Source organism: Phaethon aethereus (assembly GCF_964289735.1).
Source record: "Phaethon aethereus genome assembly, chromosome: 1".
In the NCBI taxonomy this organism is placed as follows: Eukaryota; Metazoa; Chordata; class Aves; order Phaethontiformes; family Phaethontidae; genus Phaethon; species Phaethon aethereus.
In genome coordinates this window covers 45351301-45369291 of record NC_138575.1, presented here as the reverse complement: position 1 = coordinate 45369291, position 17991 = coordinate 45351301, and the positions used below count along the sequence as shown (strand labels likewise).

The 17991-nt window shown below is 38.4% G+C and overlaps 1 protein-coding gene across 3 annotated transcripts in view; it reads left to right on the top strand.

Moving 5' to 3' along the window:
• Positions 1 to 17991, top strand: part of PPP1R12A (protein phosphatase 1 regulatory subunit 12A) — a gene marked incomplete at both ends in the record, with an annotated part of 126321 nt that overhangs the window by 45530 nt on the left and 62800 nt on the right. For all 3 annotated transcript variants that reach the window (XM_082013938.1, XM_082013937.1, XM_082013936.1), the window contains 2 exons: positions 239 to 369; positions 17137 to 17255. In XM_082013938.1, the coding sequence (XP_081870064.1) occupies positions 239 to 369; positions 17137 to 17255 (250 nt within the window). The remainder of the gene's footprint in view (positions 1 to 238; positions 370 to 17136; positions 17256 to 17991) is intronic.

The following is a 17991-nucleotide window of genomic DNA, read 5'->3' as shown; positions in this document are numbered from 1 at the left end:
ATTGGCTTTGCTAAACTTTGAATTTGTTTTTTTAAGGGTTTTTTTACGAATCTGTAAGACCTGCTGCTTTTCTCTCAAATTCCTCCTGTCTTGCTGTCAAACCCAAACAAACAGACCCTACTCCTTCATCAGGCTTGAAAATACTTACCTTTTTTCCTGAAGATGTTGCTTAAAGATGCACAGTATTGTAGAACAGCTTTAATATGAACTTATTTCTTAAATCTTTCTTTCTTTATAGGCTTGTATAGATGATAACGTAGATATGGTGAAATTTCTGGTGGAAAATGGAGCAAATATTAATCAACCAGATAATGAAGGCTGGATACCTCTACATGCAGCTGCTTCCTGTGGATATCTTGATATAGCAGAGTAAGGCTTTTTCCTCTATTTTTGTCATACATGTATTTTGCTAATACATTGTTAGAGGGGCACTAGAAGCAGATGGCATTCATAAATTGTCTTTTTAGTTGCCTCTGGGACATGTAGTGAGAGAGAATGCTTTTATATTGTGTGTTAGCAGTGAAGTGTGCTGTGTATATAACTGTTTCTAGCTTTCTTACATGGTATTTTAGGTAGCTGTAAGATACAAACATTTAAGACTGTTCATGACTGTCAAGTGTTTTTTTTAAAAATTATTTGTTTTTGTAGAAAGGTTGTTATGGGGGGAGGCACGGGGAAAAATTTCCAATTTACATTTTATTAGTACTCTGAAATATTATCCTGCAGTAAGTCTTATGTGTAGGAGATTAATTTAGCAATTGTATTTGCAGTCTTGAATCTTCTGTTGTTCAGGTGTGGGGAGTTTTGGTAATTATTTTGGCTGTGGAGCAAAGTCTTACAGTTGAAGTTAGATGCCTGTTACGGTATTAGTTAAAACTTAGTACTAAATTCCAGGAGTGGTTTTGTTGTTGTTATTGAAGCCTGTTGAGGGCCACTGAAAATATGCTAAAACAAAATTTTGCCAGAGGTTGCCTGTTTTAACCTGAAGCAATGACTGATTTGACAAAATGTGTGGCATATGTTGTCAGCACACTTTCTTGCAGTAAAGAAGGTAATATTGTCTTTCTAAAGACCCTTTGGTTAAACACAAACTTCATTATTCTGCTAAACTCAGTGTGATATCTGATCCAGTCTAAGACTTGGTCTTTGGATATTAGGAAAAAGTTCTTCACCGAGAGGGTGGTCAGGCATTGGAACAGGCTGCCCAGGGAGGTGGTGGAGTCGCCATCTCTGGAAGTGTTCAAAAAATGTGTGGATGTGGCGCTTCAGGGCATGGTTTAGGGGACACAGTGGTGCTGGATTAATGGTTGGACTTGATGATCTTGAAAGTCCTGTCCAACCCTAGGGATTCTGTGATTCTGTAAAATATAAATAGTATTTTATCATGTAATTGTGTTTCTATACTAATTACAGTGGTAAAAGATGGAAATTGTAAGTTTAGGGAATGGTTTATTGATGTTGTGTTCTGTGAGTTTGAGAGGTTTAATTGCTTGAATCTTAAGAGAAAGGAAGAATTCTGAAGACACTTTTGTATATTGTTTTCACTGGGAAAATATTTTTTTGGGTGTTCATAGAGTGAAGTGCTTTGCATGTCCTGTTTAGAACCATGACACTGTGTGACCCCTAACTTCTGAAACCTGCCTTTCTATTCTATGTAGCTGTTTGATGCTGTAATTTCCCTTGCATGTATGCTGGAAGTGTTTACTTGTGGGCTGTACTAAGACAAGAATTTCCCTACAAACTGAGATAATATAAGCCTTTCTTCAGCTTAGTGGAGGAAAAACACCTGCCTTTTTTCCACATTAGGAAAAAGTTGAATAAGTGTTCTTGGTTTCGCATTGCAGCCTAATGTGGGCAGATGTTCAGGGAAAGACAGAGCAATGTCCCTTGTCCACAAGACAGTTTTTCACTATGACTTGAGTATCTGAAATCGATAATATCGCTGAAGACTGTCATCTGGTTTTTATTCTCTCAGACTGGGACAGGACCAGTCTGTATATTCACTATTGATACCCTTTAAATAAATGAGATTATTGGAGTATAATCCCGTGGATGTGGGACATCTAAGCTGTTGGAAGAGCAGTGTTTTTAAGGTGGAAGGAGTTTTGAAGATAAGCTGTTGAAACAAATTTCCACATAGAGCTGAGAAGAGTAACCTGACCTGAATGGAGCAATATTGATATCTGATGAGACCCATAGAGTTTAGATTTTCTTCAAACTGCTTCTTCAGGAGCTTAACTTCAAATAATTTACAAAACTGTCAGCAGAATTTGCAGCTGAGGCAAAACTGGGGGAAGACAAAAGGATGGTAACAATAAACTACCAGAGGTTAGAAATTTTGTTTTTATTTGGCCCATAGTACATGCTGGGTCCGGCATCTGCTTTAGTGAGGATTCATCTTCCTTGGGAAGCATGAGAGTGTGTGTTTGTGTTTGTAGTCGAATCTGGTATGTTTCATTTTTAACGCTAAATTTTCTGGTTTGTGGAAGGGAGCTGCTGCCTGTTGCACAGCTTTGTAGAACTTCTCAAATTGGAGACTCAGCAGCCTATTTCTGCTTCCTCTGCTGCCATCTTAAGTCTTCTTAGGGCTTCCTTCAGATGTAAATAGCTGGCATTTACTTCTCTTGAAATAGCACAATTTCTAAAATCCTCCAAATATGCAAATTTAGGTAATATATTGGTTTTGTTTACAATGCTTATATTTTTACAATTCATACGAAAAGTGTGGCATGATAGCATACTTTAATTATTTCAGGTTTTCATGTCTCAAAATCTAAAATTATGTCTAAGAAAGCAACAGAGCTAGGAGGTAGAGATACACTGTTATGAAATGCATTCTTATGTTTAGAAGGTAATTTAGGGACTTTCTAGCACTAAGCATGTCCTCTCTGTGTTGACTATGTTCACCGTTCAGCCTTAACATTCTTCATGTATGTGTGTACATCACTTCCTGGGCTTAAAGAGGGGGAAGGAGAGCAGAAGTTCTGTTAACGTTGCATGATAGCTCTTGCATGATGTATCACTAGGGTTTGAGTATGAAATATAACTGAATGGTGTGTTGAAGTTTGCAGATCTGTTAATATGATGCAAAACCCTGGTTCTGCTTTCAAAATTAAAAAAACAACAAAACAGTTTAATCACTACAAACCTTTATGTACAGTCTTTGTTATAGTTTTTCTTCTCCTGATGCTCGTTTGACCTCCATAGGATTATGTTAGGGATGGTTAATGTACTGTCTTAGAGAGTGAGCAAGGTTTCTGTTCAGACTGCTTTATGATTGTACCTGTACACAACCACCTCACAGTTCAGCTATTCTTTCTACGTGTCCCATCCATTTGCTACGAACACCCATTTCCTATTATGTACAGTAAATGGGAATGACTGGGAGTCACTCCTGAGTTAATAGAGAATGGTGTCTGCCTATTTGGTCAGTGTAGAGACCTTCCCATCTCGCTGTGGTTTCACTGAACACCTGATCCTCTCCTTCACTTGCCCTATTAATGTACACATTCTTCTTAAGTAGCACCTGCTGCTACTCAGATATTACTGAGTGAGTGCACCCGTTTGCTGGAGATCTGGGAGAAGTACAGGATGTGTAGGTGGGAGGGAGCTTCTCAAAAAAACCTCCGTGGTGTCTCAGGGAGCCACCACTTCAGCCATGTTTTGATGCTGGTCCTATGCCAATTGCTTTGTGGGCTAAGTGAATTTGTGGCATGGCACCCACTCATTGGGGTTTTTATTTTGCTTTTGTTAACTGGGCTGTGTGGCCAATGGGCTTCTCACTGGAGGTGTGTTCCCTGTCCCTGTCATCCTCCGCTGTGTTCACCAGTCCTATGGCATCTTCTCCCAGCAGTATCTCCTGTCCCATGTCAGTTTTCTGCTCCTTTGGAACAACCACCTTCTCTTGAATACGCTTCCCGTCTCTAAAAAAAATGCGTTTTCCAGTTTAAAAAATGTTAATCTTGTAGAAACCTACTTCAGGTGAAGTACAGCAAGAGAACAAAGTTTAGTGTGAAATGAAGTGTCTGCTTGTTGCAGATGGAGAGTTGTGCTTACAAGCAAAACCTCTGCCCTGGAGGGCAACTGCTCCTTTTGTTTCTGTCATTTCTGAGATCTGTAAATGCTGGGAGTGCTTCCACTTACTGGGAATCCTTCGAATAGTTCAATTTTAGAATTGCCTACTTAAGTTAGTGGTCATCTAGTTTATGATCATGTGAATTAGCTTACAAGTAATTGTAATCTGAATATTTTTTAAATTCTTCAAAATTGCCAAAACAGGTGGATTTTTAAGCACATTCTCTTTTTCTATTCTCCATTTTTTTCATATACCAAAAGCTTTACACAAATTGAATGAATTAAAAAGTCAGCATCAAATGCTTTGAAAAATTATAGCTATGTGGAACCAAACTTTAATGCAGGAGGACTTCAACAGAAATTTTGTGTGCATTCTTTAAGATGGTATCTAGTGGGTAGGACCCTTAAATTTACCTTTGTAAAACTATTTGAGTGTATATAATGATTTTTTTTTATCTGATAGATCTCTTCTACAGTTTAAAAGCTTATTATTTCAGTATCAGGGAATAAGCAAATTCCTTTTTAGAATGCAAAAATGTAATAGAGGAGGAAAAGTAGTGCAAAGTGGCATTGAAGAAGCAAAATTTTAAAATGCTTACTTTTTTATTACTCTCTGCTTTGTACTGTACCAGATTAATGTAAAATAAATCTGAAATGGTAGAAATTTCTTTTTGGTTCAAGAATTAAAGTTTGTGTTAAAAATGTTCTTTGTTGTGGGCTTTGTACCATGCCTAGTTGTGAGTGTGTGCTTGATGTATTTTGAAGCTTGTTTGCAATTATATTGAGGCTACAATACAGTTTTACTACTTCACTAGGAATGCTTTTTCATTTTGCCTAGAATGAAAGAAGGTGCATCTTCCAGCAAGTGTAAGAAAAGTATTTTACAAAAATAATATAGAAGTCAGTGACAGTTAGACTTTTGTGCAAAACAACCGAGGGGGACGGAGATGTCTCCTGAGGGAAGAATAAGGTTTTATACCTTCATGCAGTGGGTACTGCATCTGAGTAACAGCTTGCCAAATGTTGCTGTAGATACTAAAATTTCTCGAAGATTCAAGGGATGAGAAATCCACCGAGGGTGAATACTTAAGAAAATACAAATGCAGAATACATATATAGAAATGGGATCTGGTTCAGAATATTCATGCAAGTAGTTGGAGATTGGAAAGGTGTTACAGGAAAAGTAGCATGTATTTGCCCCATTTTTATTCTCCTTGAAGATGTGCTTACTTTTGGAGACAGGCTAGATGTTAAATGGATGTTTGGTCCAACTCGGTATGTTTGGGAGGCATGTTTGATACACTTCGTTACACATACGGACCCTAAGACTTAGCACAGTTTCAAAATACACCTTCTTTATTTTACAAGTTTTAAAGGCTGAAGCATATGATTACAGTTAGAATAACTTCTTAGAGTCAGAGCCTCCTCACTTCCTTTCCAAAATTTCCTATGTTGTATCCCCTCCTTCCCCTGATACTTAAAGCAGACTTTAAAAGGCTTGTGTGTAACTGCTGCCTTGTTGCTGACGCTCATCTGTTTTTCCAGACTCCAGACACCTGAAAATGAACCCAGCCAAACTAGTTTGCGGAAGCCTCAGCAAGCCCTTGTCCCAGGATCTCTCTATTTTAGTAACAGTCCATTACAACTAAATGAGTGATCGTTGTCTGGTGTATGGAGGAATGAGAGACAGCTCTGCAAACCTGTAGTTGAATTCATAGATGTTTGGTGATAAGTGGTTTACCTACAGCTCCAATTGCCTTGCGGGGACTGCTGCGGGTGCCGGGTGGTAGTGATTCCGTGGTACAAGGACCCGAGCAGTGCTCATCTGGCAACAGCTAGTAAAGGGAATTCAGTGCAGTTTCACAATATGCTTAATGTGATCCAATTTGAGACTACTGCAGAGACAGACAGTCGTTCTCTTCTCTTCTTGGTTTTCCCTCCTCCATAGGCTCTTACCCCCTCTCTTGCATTATCTAATGATCACACAACAATGTGGGAACTATTAGCGTAAGAGTAGCCTTCAGGGGGTTTGGAGGGTTTATTCTCTTTCGGATCGGTGAGCTGATCTGGCTTGCCAGCAGCAGTTGGCATAGATATGCAGGTGTAAAAAAAAGTGTGGATTGCTTTTCAGACATAGCTTGCACCTCTGATCAGAAGCCTGGCTGTGGGGCCTGTGCTGAGGTGGAGTCCTTTCCATCTCCCACCTCATGAGGCTGAACCAGCTGATACTGTTGAATGGTTTTCCACGGTACTTGAGGGTGGTGGTGCCGCAAAATATGTTTCAAAGCAGTTGTTTCTAATCCATTTCTCTCTAAGTTTTAATAACCTGATTATCTAGAGCTATTACTTACTGGAGTGTTTTTAATCTAAACTCTTTTGCTGTAACCCATAATAATCCTAGAAGAGCAAGACATTATTTAGGCAAAGCAGACTGATAAAACATCAGGGATGTCTCCCATCTCCTTTAGCTTTGTTCCCAGTTGTGGTTTTAACTGAGTATGAAGTGATGTTCTTAGTGATACACTCAGAAATGGATCTTTGGAGGGTAATCACAAGTCTGGATTTGTGAATGACAAGGTGAAGCTGGTGGTCTGATGTAAACCACGCACAAACTGACGTGGGATTTGGTCTGATAGAGGTGCTACGAGGTGAACAAACGTTTTTGTCAGGATTCAAGATGTTACTTCAAAGGACACAAGGAAATGTTAACTGGAGGAGTAGAATTAAAAGGAAAAAGAACCAGAGATGAAACTTGATACAACCCACTCAGGAAATGAGAAGAGGTCTTCAGAAGGATGTATTATAAAACAAGCCACGTGACAAAATAAAAGCAGGGAAAGAAGATTTATTCCCAGCCAAAGAAGAACAGCTCTTCTAGAAGAATGGCCGACTTCTTAGAAGCTTACACTGATACAGATGCAATGCTTGTTTTGAGAGCTGTGAAAAGGTCACTGCAGGCTTTGGAAGATTGTTTCAGTTAATTGATTTTTATTTGCTGCCTTGTTTCTCTCTGGAAGAACAGATTGGAAAAAAATGTTAATGGGAGAGCAAATATGCTAATATGGTAGTCTCTTATTCTGGCCCGCGCACCACCCCCCCCCCCCCCCCCAAGTGCGATGCTCATTCTTTATCAGCAACATAAAAGTTCCTCTTCCTCCAAACTCATATTGGATATCTGCAAGGATAAAGCTATATTCCGTTAGAGAAAATAATGGAGAAACTTGGAGAAGGTCGGTGAGCTAGGATCAGTTGGCATTTTCTTTTATGAAGATGTACTGTGGCAGTGTAATGTTTTCAACATGTTTTTGCTGCATGTACATATGTCCTAAAAATAATGAAACACTAATTAAGTTGTTTAGGTTGATGGTTAAATTACGTTTTTAAAATCATGTCATTATGTGGTAGAGTTTAATCGTTTCTACTGTGTAGCTGTGATCTGATGTTTGGATAAAAAACGGCTGGTAGAAATACCCAGTATCATATGGTTGATGAGTTAGAGGAAATTATAGGACCTAACTGATTTGAATCCTGTTTGTTCAACTGAGTCTGGGAGAGCTGGTCACTCTAGGATGCACAAAGACAGTGTGTGCTCTATAGCTGCCTTCTTCAGATTGCATTACTGTGTGCATCTGCACCTATCACTCTAAATATTTGTTTGTAAGTATATTGTGTTTCTGCTCTTCTACAGGTAAATCTACTAGACCTTCAAGTTCAGAGATATCTTCTTCAGGGACATATGATTTAGGGGAAAGTATCTTTTTTCTTTTAATAATCTGTAGCAGTTCATTGGGTCTAATGAAAAGTCAAGGGACTGATGCCCCATGTAAAGCGCAAAGCACTCTTAATTTTTGTCTGAAAAAGAATTTGAAAGTGCAGCTCGTCTAAAAAAATCATCCTGTTTTGAGAAGTGATGTGCATTTGGTCTCATTGGTAACCTGAGAACATTTTAGAGTAGATACCTTACCTGTGAATTCTGAAGTTGCATGTGATACATATGGAAGAGAAGACATATGGAAGAGTGTTAACATATGGAAGCCTGAGAGCTCGGGTACACTCCCGAGAAACATAACACATCAGGTCCTCCCTGGATGATGGCTTGTAACTGCCTATTGCCACCGATCGACTCCTATTTTCTAGGTATGACTGGAACATGGAAGAGCAGCTCTAGATACATGAGCAACCAGGTTTTGAATTGAGCAAGTGCTTGGTAAGTATGGTGTACTGTCACTTGTGAGGGCCTCATCAACTAATTCAAAATTGCTGTTTTAGAGAGGCGACAATAGATTCTTCTTAGATGGTGGAATCTATGGAGTCATTAGTGCCATTAAATATTGACTATAGTATTTATCCAGGTATCTGATACAAAAATAATTTAATTCACAGTAAGTTGGTTTTGAGTGTTGTTTTCTAGGAGAAAACATGGGTGTGGGTTGTTACCCTCTGCATCCCAGTTTTTACTTCCTTTCAGCCTTTACTTAAGCATTTTTCTCTATTATGAGTTTGACCCTAGTCTGCCACATGAGTAGACTTTCTAATGACACTAAAGCATCTTATGACATACTTATTCTTAGAGCTGTGTCTTTTGTTGGATATCCTAAACTATGTCATTTCAGGGCAAACGTTCCTAACTTGTGTGTGTTTTTCTAGTCTTATCCCTGACTGAGGCAGGATAAAAGCTGCTAGAATTCTTCTGAAATCTGTGTAAATATAGTGTGGTACCTCTAAAGACATAAAGCTGCATGCATTGATGAGAGCAAGTTATTTGGCTACAATTCAGACACTAAGACACGAGAATGTAGGTTTTTTAATAAATGGCAGGTATGACAGGAAAAAAGTATAGAAAAGGAATTACTTGAAACCTCTTGATTACAGATGAGGTACTGCTTTATCAAATTTGAATAAAGAGTTAGAGTTTCTTTCGGAAGAAGTATGTTTTCAACGAAGTTCAAAGTGGACCGGACAGGTAAACAACTGCCATGGATTGCAGCTTGCTGATATCGAACAAGGGGTCAGACTGAGTTCAGCACTACTGGGTGACGCTAAAAGCTGCACTGTGATAGAGATGTTGCTTCGTAGAGAGATTTGGTCACTATATTATGGCATAAGATAATTACAAACAAGTTCTGTGATGTAGTGATTATGTCTATGCTAACACCTATTCAATCATGGTGAAAGAATTGATCTTGGTTTAAATTTTGCTGACATAAATGCCAACCTGTGGCTGTTGGAGGAAAATAACCTTGTTAAATTAGGTCCATACTCATAACTTCTGCTGAAGTAGAAAGCAGCAGTTAAAAATCAGAATTTCTGGTGCTACTGTAGCCAAATATAGCAATGCTGCTCTTGGCACAAGGCAGGAGGGATGGTGAGCTAGTGGTTGTGATCACGTCGTCTTGGGGAGGAATTAGCTAAGGAAGGTGGGCAGCAGCATGGTTTTCCTTCCTCCTCCTTTTCTGCCTCCATGCTGTTGTTACTTCTTCTTTTCAACCAGTGTAACTCAATCCCAAGTATTCACCTTGATGACACTTCTGTAAATCACCACAAATGCTTGGAGACTTGCTGCAGGAAAGCATCCTGAGCACAGTGTCGTGAACTAGAATTACTGTATGAACTGAATGTACTCTTCTGCAGCTGCAACAAGGTATTTGTCAAACTCAATCTTCATTTTTGCACTATGGGGTGCAGATGAAGTGCATAGTGAAAGTAACATTTGATAGCACTTTAAAAATACTTTTTGTTTCACTTTATATCTTTCCTACTGAAGTTTTTGCCCTGTATTCATCCTGTCATTACCAGGCTCCAGTTCTTTCTTTCCCCCCGCCAGCTTGTGAAAAGGTTATAGCATATTTCCCTATATAGCTTGCTTCATGCTTCCTACTTTCCTCTTCTCAGTCACTGTTTACTTCCACCAACATTGCTCTGCCACCTCTCATATGTCTTTACTCTTTATGGATGTGGTAATATGTGAAGACTTAGTTGCTTTATTGCTACAAATAGGATTTTCTCCTGTTCCATCTTTGTACTGTTAATGTTTAAATTGCCTCCTATGTACAAATATTTCTAGAACTTATTGGTGGCTTTTTTCAGACGTTTCTTGGAACACAGGAGGACTAAGACTAACCAGATACTGTTATCTACACTGTTTCATCCATGCTTCTGCATACCAAGAAGGAAAACAGATGTGATTCTAGTTACTGTTTCCTTGGGCATGCAAGTTGCAGTGGAGGCTACGGACAGCCAGCTACATGCAGTGTAGTACACTGTGGGCTGTTGTCTTCATAAACATAGATATGTTTTTCATATAGGTACAGTATTTAGAATTGATAGAAAGTACTGTTTGCTTCGGGGGAATTTTTTTTCTCATCTCTGTGGCATACTACTTTCATATCTTTGGGGTTGTTTTGACAATTTTGAAGCGAAGATGTGTGTCTGTCCAAGATGCCTTTCATAACAGCTTCATGAGGGAGAAATAGAAGCTGGATTTGCTGCTATCTGGAGGAGCTCTTGCATATTGAAGGATATAAAAAAGTCTTTTCAAACTGGTCCCTAATTTAGAAAAATACATATGCTGATATCCAGATTAGACTGGTGAAAATTGAAAAGAAATGTCCCTTCCCAGTTGCTTAAAATCATTTGGCCATTTGTTTCTCAACTATTTTTTTAATTCTTTTTTCTTAAACTTCTCTAGCTATCTGAAATTCTCAGCTCTTGTGTTCCGCAAGAGGAAATTGTAGAATCACCTCAGATATTTTCTTGATACCGGTTTTCTTAAAAGTTATCACTCATGTATTTCAGGAGAAATAATTACCTAGTTTTGCCAAATAATCCTAATTGGCCTTATTTAACTTGCTGTTTTGTGTAGCTGCTGGCTGATGATACTGCTCGTAGGGGGAGCATTGCTATTTAGGAAGTGCTACAGCATTTTTTTTCCAAGAGAGAAAGATGTGAGTGAGAATCTTCTGGAATTTGCAAAGAAACATAACCTTAAAGGTGCCTGGGTTTTATAATGATTTGATTTTAATTTGAATGCCATCACAGAAGCCTATCTTCTTATGTCGGTCTCTATTCTGTTCTAAATGTTTAGAGGGAGAAGGTTGAGGCACAGCAGGCAACTGACAGCGTGGGATGGCGTTTTGCAGAGTGCCTGAGTAAGACAACCGTATGAGTTTGACTTAATTGTTTTTCATGTCATTTGATTTCTTCTACATCGGTCTTAAAATCACGCAGGAGAAAGTATTCTTGGCCCAGTTGTACCGTTTTGGTTCCAGTATTGAACGCGGAACCTTCATTTGCTTCTGTAAATCATCATGAATTCAGGAGAAAAGACAACTGCAGGAGTATCTCGGCTGTGGAGAAAGGGGACAAGGGAAATTACCTGTAGGTTGTTGCTGAAGAGGGCAAGGAGATCCCCGCTGTGCAGAGCAGGGTGCTGCGCAGGGTGCCCCTGCCCCGGGCAGGCAGGGCTGCTCCGTGCCTTGCGAGACCCACCAGCCACCTGCCCCGTGTCGCACACGTTTTAATGCTCTCCACCAAATGCTTACAAGGGTTACCATACATATTTCAAAAATAGGGGAAATTGCGCCTTTTTATCATTACATCTGTATGGGTTTTGAATAATGTGTTTAAAAGTGAGTGTGAGGGTGCATGGGAGTATTTGAGGGGCGGCTGGGTGCTGATGCTTCACTTGTATTCAACTTGCCCACTGACACAGGGCATACGTGTGCTATGCACCACGACAGAATTTAGCACAATGTTATTCTAGTGCTATTGTATTTGCTCAAGTTTGTATTATTTAAGATTTTTTTGAAATTTTTTTTTAATACGTTATTTTGAAAAGTGCACCTTAAAAATTTAAGGAGCTGTGATTTTCTCTCTTGATATGTTGTATACGCAGGTAGGTGTACTTTGCTTGCAAAATTATTTTTGCTGCAAATCTTAAAAAGAACCAAAACAACAACCAAAACCAGACCCAAACAAAAACCACTTTTGAGAAGGGCTAGGGAGCTTGAGGTAGCATTTCTATTTCCATGTGAGTTAATAACAACATTGTTGAGAATTTAAATTTGAAGTGAAACTCTTCTGCAGTGGGAAAATACTTAAGGGAGTATTCCCAGACACTCAAACCAATAGAAGGTCTGAAAAGGATCAGGTGTTACAGTTTTAGTGTACTTCACCTTTAAAAAAATAAAATTGGAAACGGCAATGTTAAGATTTTCTATTTTTTATTTTTTGAATGTCTGCTGAAGGTCTAATTGTTTGGCCTGATTTATTGTGGATGTCTTTTCATTAGTAATTTGAATGATTTACAAAGATGTACTTTTAAAAGTGTATGGATACTTTACGTTTTAAAAAAAATCTTTGAAGTAATTCTGAAAGGCATTTTAAAAGACGGCAATTAAAACACATATTCCGAAGATGTGTAAGTTTTTTGTTTTTACATCCTGTGGACTGTGGGGTAGATTTTTTTTTTCCATTGTCTCTTCAAATGACAGCTTGCGCAGCTGCATGAACACAGTGACCCTTTTTCTGTCTTTGGCTCCCTATTATCATTCAGTTAAGACACTTATGGAATTAATTGGAACTCCACCATCTATGGATTTAAAAAAACCCAACTGGATTTAGCTGAAATTGCTAGTTAAAAGCTGTTGGGAGACTGGTTGCGCTGTTGGTTACTGCCCTCGCTAGCAATTAAGCCATGTTTCCCTGGAAGGCCACACTAAACATGTTTATTTTAAATGTATATACAACAGGTTGAACCTCTGTTCAACAAGAGATTTTTTAGTAGGGTCCCTCTCGTCATATTCTCGGAGTTAGAGGCTGCTGTCCAGTCTTCTGGCTGGTCTGAAGGGGCCTCTTATTTTCACTAGTGAGTCTCCAGTGAGCTCAGTAACCAATTTTTAATGAAACGGAATCAATTCAGCCGCCACTTCTCTGCCCTGCCTTGTGATCGCCGCCGGGCCGGTGACCTTCAGGTTCAGCAAGTACTTAAAGTTAATTATATCCCAAATGACTTTGCAAACTTGTTTCCAGATATTGTGAACTGAGACGAGGTTCGAATGTAAACATGCTCCTCTTCCTGTTGCCGAGATAAATAATATTAAAAGGTTTTCTGCGGTGTATCTTCTTCTCTGCAGCTAGCAAACTTTAGTAAAGCCAAAGCATCAGCGTCTTCCAGATTCTTAAGTAAATGCTTACAAAATTCACAAATAATGTTGAAATGTCTTTTTCTTGAAATGATGGGAGAGAGTCTGGCTTATTTAATAATTATAGAAAATAAAGGTTTCATGTTTTTTCCAAGGTTGTTAGTTTCAGTCTATAATAGCTACTGAGGAATATACAGCAGTGACTCCTAAAAGACAAATTTCAAGTAGAAGTATTTTTTATTTCATAAAACAATGGTATCACAAGGCAAACTTGTTCTTCCAGTCTTACCCAGACTGTGTAATGCTTGTCATGGAAACATCGGGGCAAAAGCATCAGGAATTATTTTATTTTCCTGTTCTTGTCTTTCCTAGTATTCCTGGGATACTTGCGATTCTCTATACTTAGACCACAAGAGTATCTAAACAAGGTACCTTTAGCTTCAGTATCAATACCTGAAAGCTTTAGCTCCAAAAATAAGCATGGTATGGATCTAGCTACTGTTTGCTTCTCATTTGTTCACATTTTGAATGAGCACTTACCAGAATGTTATATAAATTATCATTGGATTTTCTGAATTATTCTTCTGTAGCTGTCTGTTGAACGTGGCCGTTTTGCAACAATTGCATTACAAAAGACAGAAATTTAAGTGCTGTACCAGAAGGTTTTTGTAAGTAGGTGAAGGTGGGAATCATATATGTTTTTACTTTTCCACTGCATCCAAGTTTGCAAAAAACACCTTTTTCTGGACATGGTATCAAATGGCATGGTGCTGGACACTTTATTACACAGCTCCAATTTCTTTTTCACCACATAAATGTAACTATCAATTAAATATCAGCTGAGGAAATGAAAGTTATATTATGTTTACTTGCTTTAGAAAGATAAGATTTCAAGATGAAGGTAGCACGTACCTAATAAAGATAAGATACAAGCAGTTATTTGTGTGGATTTTTTTAAAACATGGACGACTTTTAAATATATGCATACATACCTACACACAATAATACACTATTGCTTGTGAAGATTTTAGTGTATGGTACCAGAAAAACTGAAATGTCAAACACACCCATATTTGAAGTCATACTGTAAGTTTTAATGAACATTTAGGTTGAAGTACAATTTGTTTGGCAAGTAATTTTTTAAAAAAACAACAAAACTTCTGATTTTTAGGATTGTTCTGGTGCTGGCTTCTGCTGAGCTATGCCTTACAAACTCATGTTCTCTTGGTCTCGTTTACGAAATCTGTTTCCTTTCTGTATGTGACGCAGAATCAAGTTACTTACACATCTGAAACAATTGCTCTCCTTTCACTTGGTGGCACGAGGTTTCCTAATTAAAGCCATGATCCCATAGGCACCACGATGACTTCATGCATCATCTGAACCCTGCCATTGCTTTGCTGAAACTATTTTTACTGTAAATGAAGGTAAAACAAATGCATAAACTTTTTCAGAACAGGGTCATCTGTTACTGAGTGATGGGGAAAGCAGAACAAATACGGATATAATTACCAGGATTAAAAGTTGTCTTTAAAATAGTTGGATTTTGAATAATTTGATTCATACGGGGTATGGCTTTTTCACTATTAATTTACTTGGGGGGATCACTGTTAATTTTTTGATGGGGATAGCAGAGCCAGGCCTAGCTGGAGTGGCTGACGGAAGGTTGGGAAAGGACCTTCTCCCTTCTCTGGCGAGGAGCATGCTGCTCTTCATCTTTCTCCTGTTTCTCCCATCCCTTTAAATCCTGTGAACTTGGGGCAGGTTCAGCCATCCTTCCTTTGCTGACCCTGGAAAACCAAAGCCCTGTAACCACGTGCGAAGGGGAACTGGGATAACTCCAGTTACTTCTCCAGCCCTACTAATCCCCCGAGCTCTGCTGATCTGATTTCAGCCTGTAAGCAGCTTCATTTTTGGAGCCTACTTTAAAGGATCATTTGATCATGAAGTTGTTCGTGTGTCTAAATGGTAACTTTATGAAACACTACTGTAGCCTTTTGTTCATTCCCTATGCTTTCTTATGCATTGCTCCTTTTATCATGTCTATAAGTTACTGACCCGGTTGACAAAATACAACCACTTCAACGAGAGACATATTTTCCTTACAAAAGTAGCTTAATTTTTCCCTACAGATATTACGCGGAAACAGGTAAAAATCAGGTTTTTTGAACATCACTTTTTTTCATGTCTATATTAGAAAAAACAGGTTGAAAGAACGTGAATGCTGACTTGGGATTTTTTAATAAAGACATTTTTGTCAATGGTCGACTTTGGTTTTGAATCAACGTTTTGACTTTGTAAGAAAGTTAGTTTCCCCACTGCTTTTTTTGCCTGTTAAGCAGACACCCTGCCTAGCAATTATCTGATCTGTAACCTGGAAGGCTGTGTCACTGTCAAAACAGTACAGCTGGTATTGTTGAGAAATGTTGTTACTTGGTATTAATTTTTCATTCCTGCAGATGTTAAACCTTTAAACTGGAGAGAGATAAGAGTCATAGCAGCACTCTTAAAAGAGGAACAGTATAAAACCAGCGCTGCATACCAGCGTCAGTTAGTGGTGGCAATTGATGATGCCTATCCCAGGAGATATGGCTATACTTCTGGGAATTAATTTCCATTTTGTGATCTGTCAGTTCTTACTGCTTCTTGATGTAATTACAGACGTTTAATAACACGTGCTATTTAAATCATACATTAAAAAAACAGAAATGTATGAGACTACTTGATGCTGAATTATTGAATAAAGATAAGGAAAATATGATCCTAGATCTGGAATTTGTTACTGTTAATAGGCAATAGTTAAGCAGAAATACTTTAAAGCATTTGTATTAGTGTTGGATTAACTTTGTGATTGGCTCCTTGCATAATTTGGCATTCTGCAACAGTGAGGTTAAGAAAGCACCTTTGATTTCATACACCTGTTACTGAATGGATAAGTGGTTGTTCAGGTCTGAGTATTTCCTGATTTTTTTTCTCAAGTATATGGAAAGTGTAAATTAAGCCCTGCATGGCAGGAGGTGTGTTTGCAATTTGCTGCTTGTATTGAGTCCTATCGTGGCTCAAACTGTTGAATTTGTTAGGGAAGTGGAAATGTAATGGTCAGAGGTATAAGACTGATCTATATTGATGTTTTAATTATTGTTCACTGTCTACTTAGAAACAGACTATATATTAAGCTGTCGGTTCTCAGTAACTTTATAGGCTTATGGTTGCATACAGTGAAATAATCCTTTTGGGACTTACTGTTGGAATTGATCCATTTGACTTAATTGGAAGTTCAGAAATATATTCCACTGAGTCTGGATTGTTGACTCCTGAGACAGTAGTATTTTAAGTAAGAAAACACTTTGTGGGGCTGGAATAGAGTGTAAAGTACTGCTTCATTGCTTCGCTTCACCTCTTCCCTACCAAAAGCTGACCTTATGAATACTTAAGAGCAGAGGTGATTCTGGTTTTATTAGCTTTGTGAAGCTACCTCAGAGACCAGGAGTCATCATTCTGGCAAAGTATAGAAGCATAATGTTTCAATGAATTAGGAAGTTCTAGGAATGAGTGGCTTAATATGAGGAGCTCGTGGGAATTGCTCGTTCAACCCCTTGTGTTCGTTTTTGTTCATCATCTAACAATTTTCTTTCAGTTCTTGCAAGTACGTATTTAAACATGTCAGGAGTCTTTGTGGCAAACTGAAAAGCAAACAGAGGGCTATTTGTATTAATGGGTATTATGATTTAAAGGCATACGGGTATTCAGGGATTGTAGACGGTCATGAGGTTTTTTACTTACACCGAATATAGTTGTTTCTATTAATTGTATGTGTGCATGTATGTACCCACTGCATATTATATCCTCATGGCTGTTTGTTTTTTTGCATCAGCTTTACCGTGTTGCTTACAGTTTGTTTTTCTTTTTCTATTGGCAGGTATTTAATTAGTCAAGGAGCACATGTAGGAGCTGTAAATAGTGAAGGAGACACTCCGTTAGATATTGCTGAAGAAGAGGCAATGGAAGAGCTGCTTCAGAATGAAGTAAATAGACAAGGTAATTTTGAATATGGAAGGGTGGTTTTGTTTATTGGACACTAAATATATTTTTGAAAACTTATGCTAAATTAGGAATCTTAAAGTCACTCGATTTATTTTCTAAAGAGAACTGTCAATACAATGTACAGTGTTAAAGCTGTCTTCTGGGTGTTTTTACTCAACCAAGCCTCTTGTGAAGAAAGAGGTCAGAAGTATTGAACCCAGGTGTTGACTGGATTCCTGCATTCACTTAACAGAATTTAGGTAGTATTCAGCTACTATAGATGATACTCAGTGCATCTGGGGTACAGACTTGTATATCCCACCTGTAGACTATGTTTAAAGAGATTCCTGCCTTAGAGAGAAGAGAAATAGGCACTTCCGGGGTGACTCAGATGTCAGTTTTAGGATGAGGTGAATTGAGCCCTAAGGTAACTGTTTCCTTCCGTTGACTTCATACGAGAAAGCCTAGAATAACTAAACCAAAAGTAAACAACTATACTGTATCCCATAATCACCCTTTTTGTCTAATTCTTACCTTTTGAATGCCCTTCTACAATGCCAAATGAAACTACTTCTTGGGATAAGGAGACTTAGTTTGCACTTGTTTTAAGTCTGAGAACCTATCATGAACAAAGCTTTAAGTACCTTCTGGTTTTGTGTACGCTTCTGAGAGCACTATATAGGTGAACATTCATGTAACAGGTAATGGATCAGTATAAAGCACCTTGCTCCTAGAAAATGGCTAATACTGG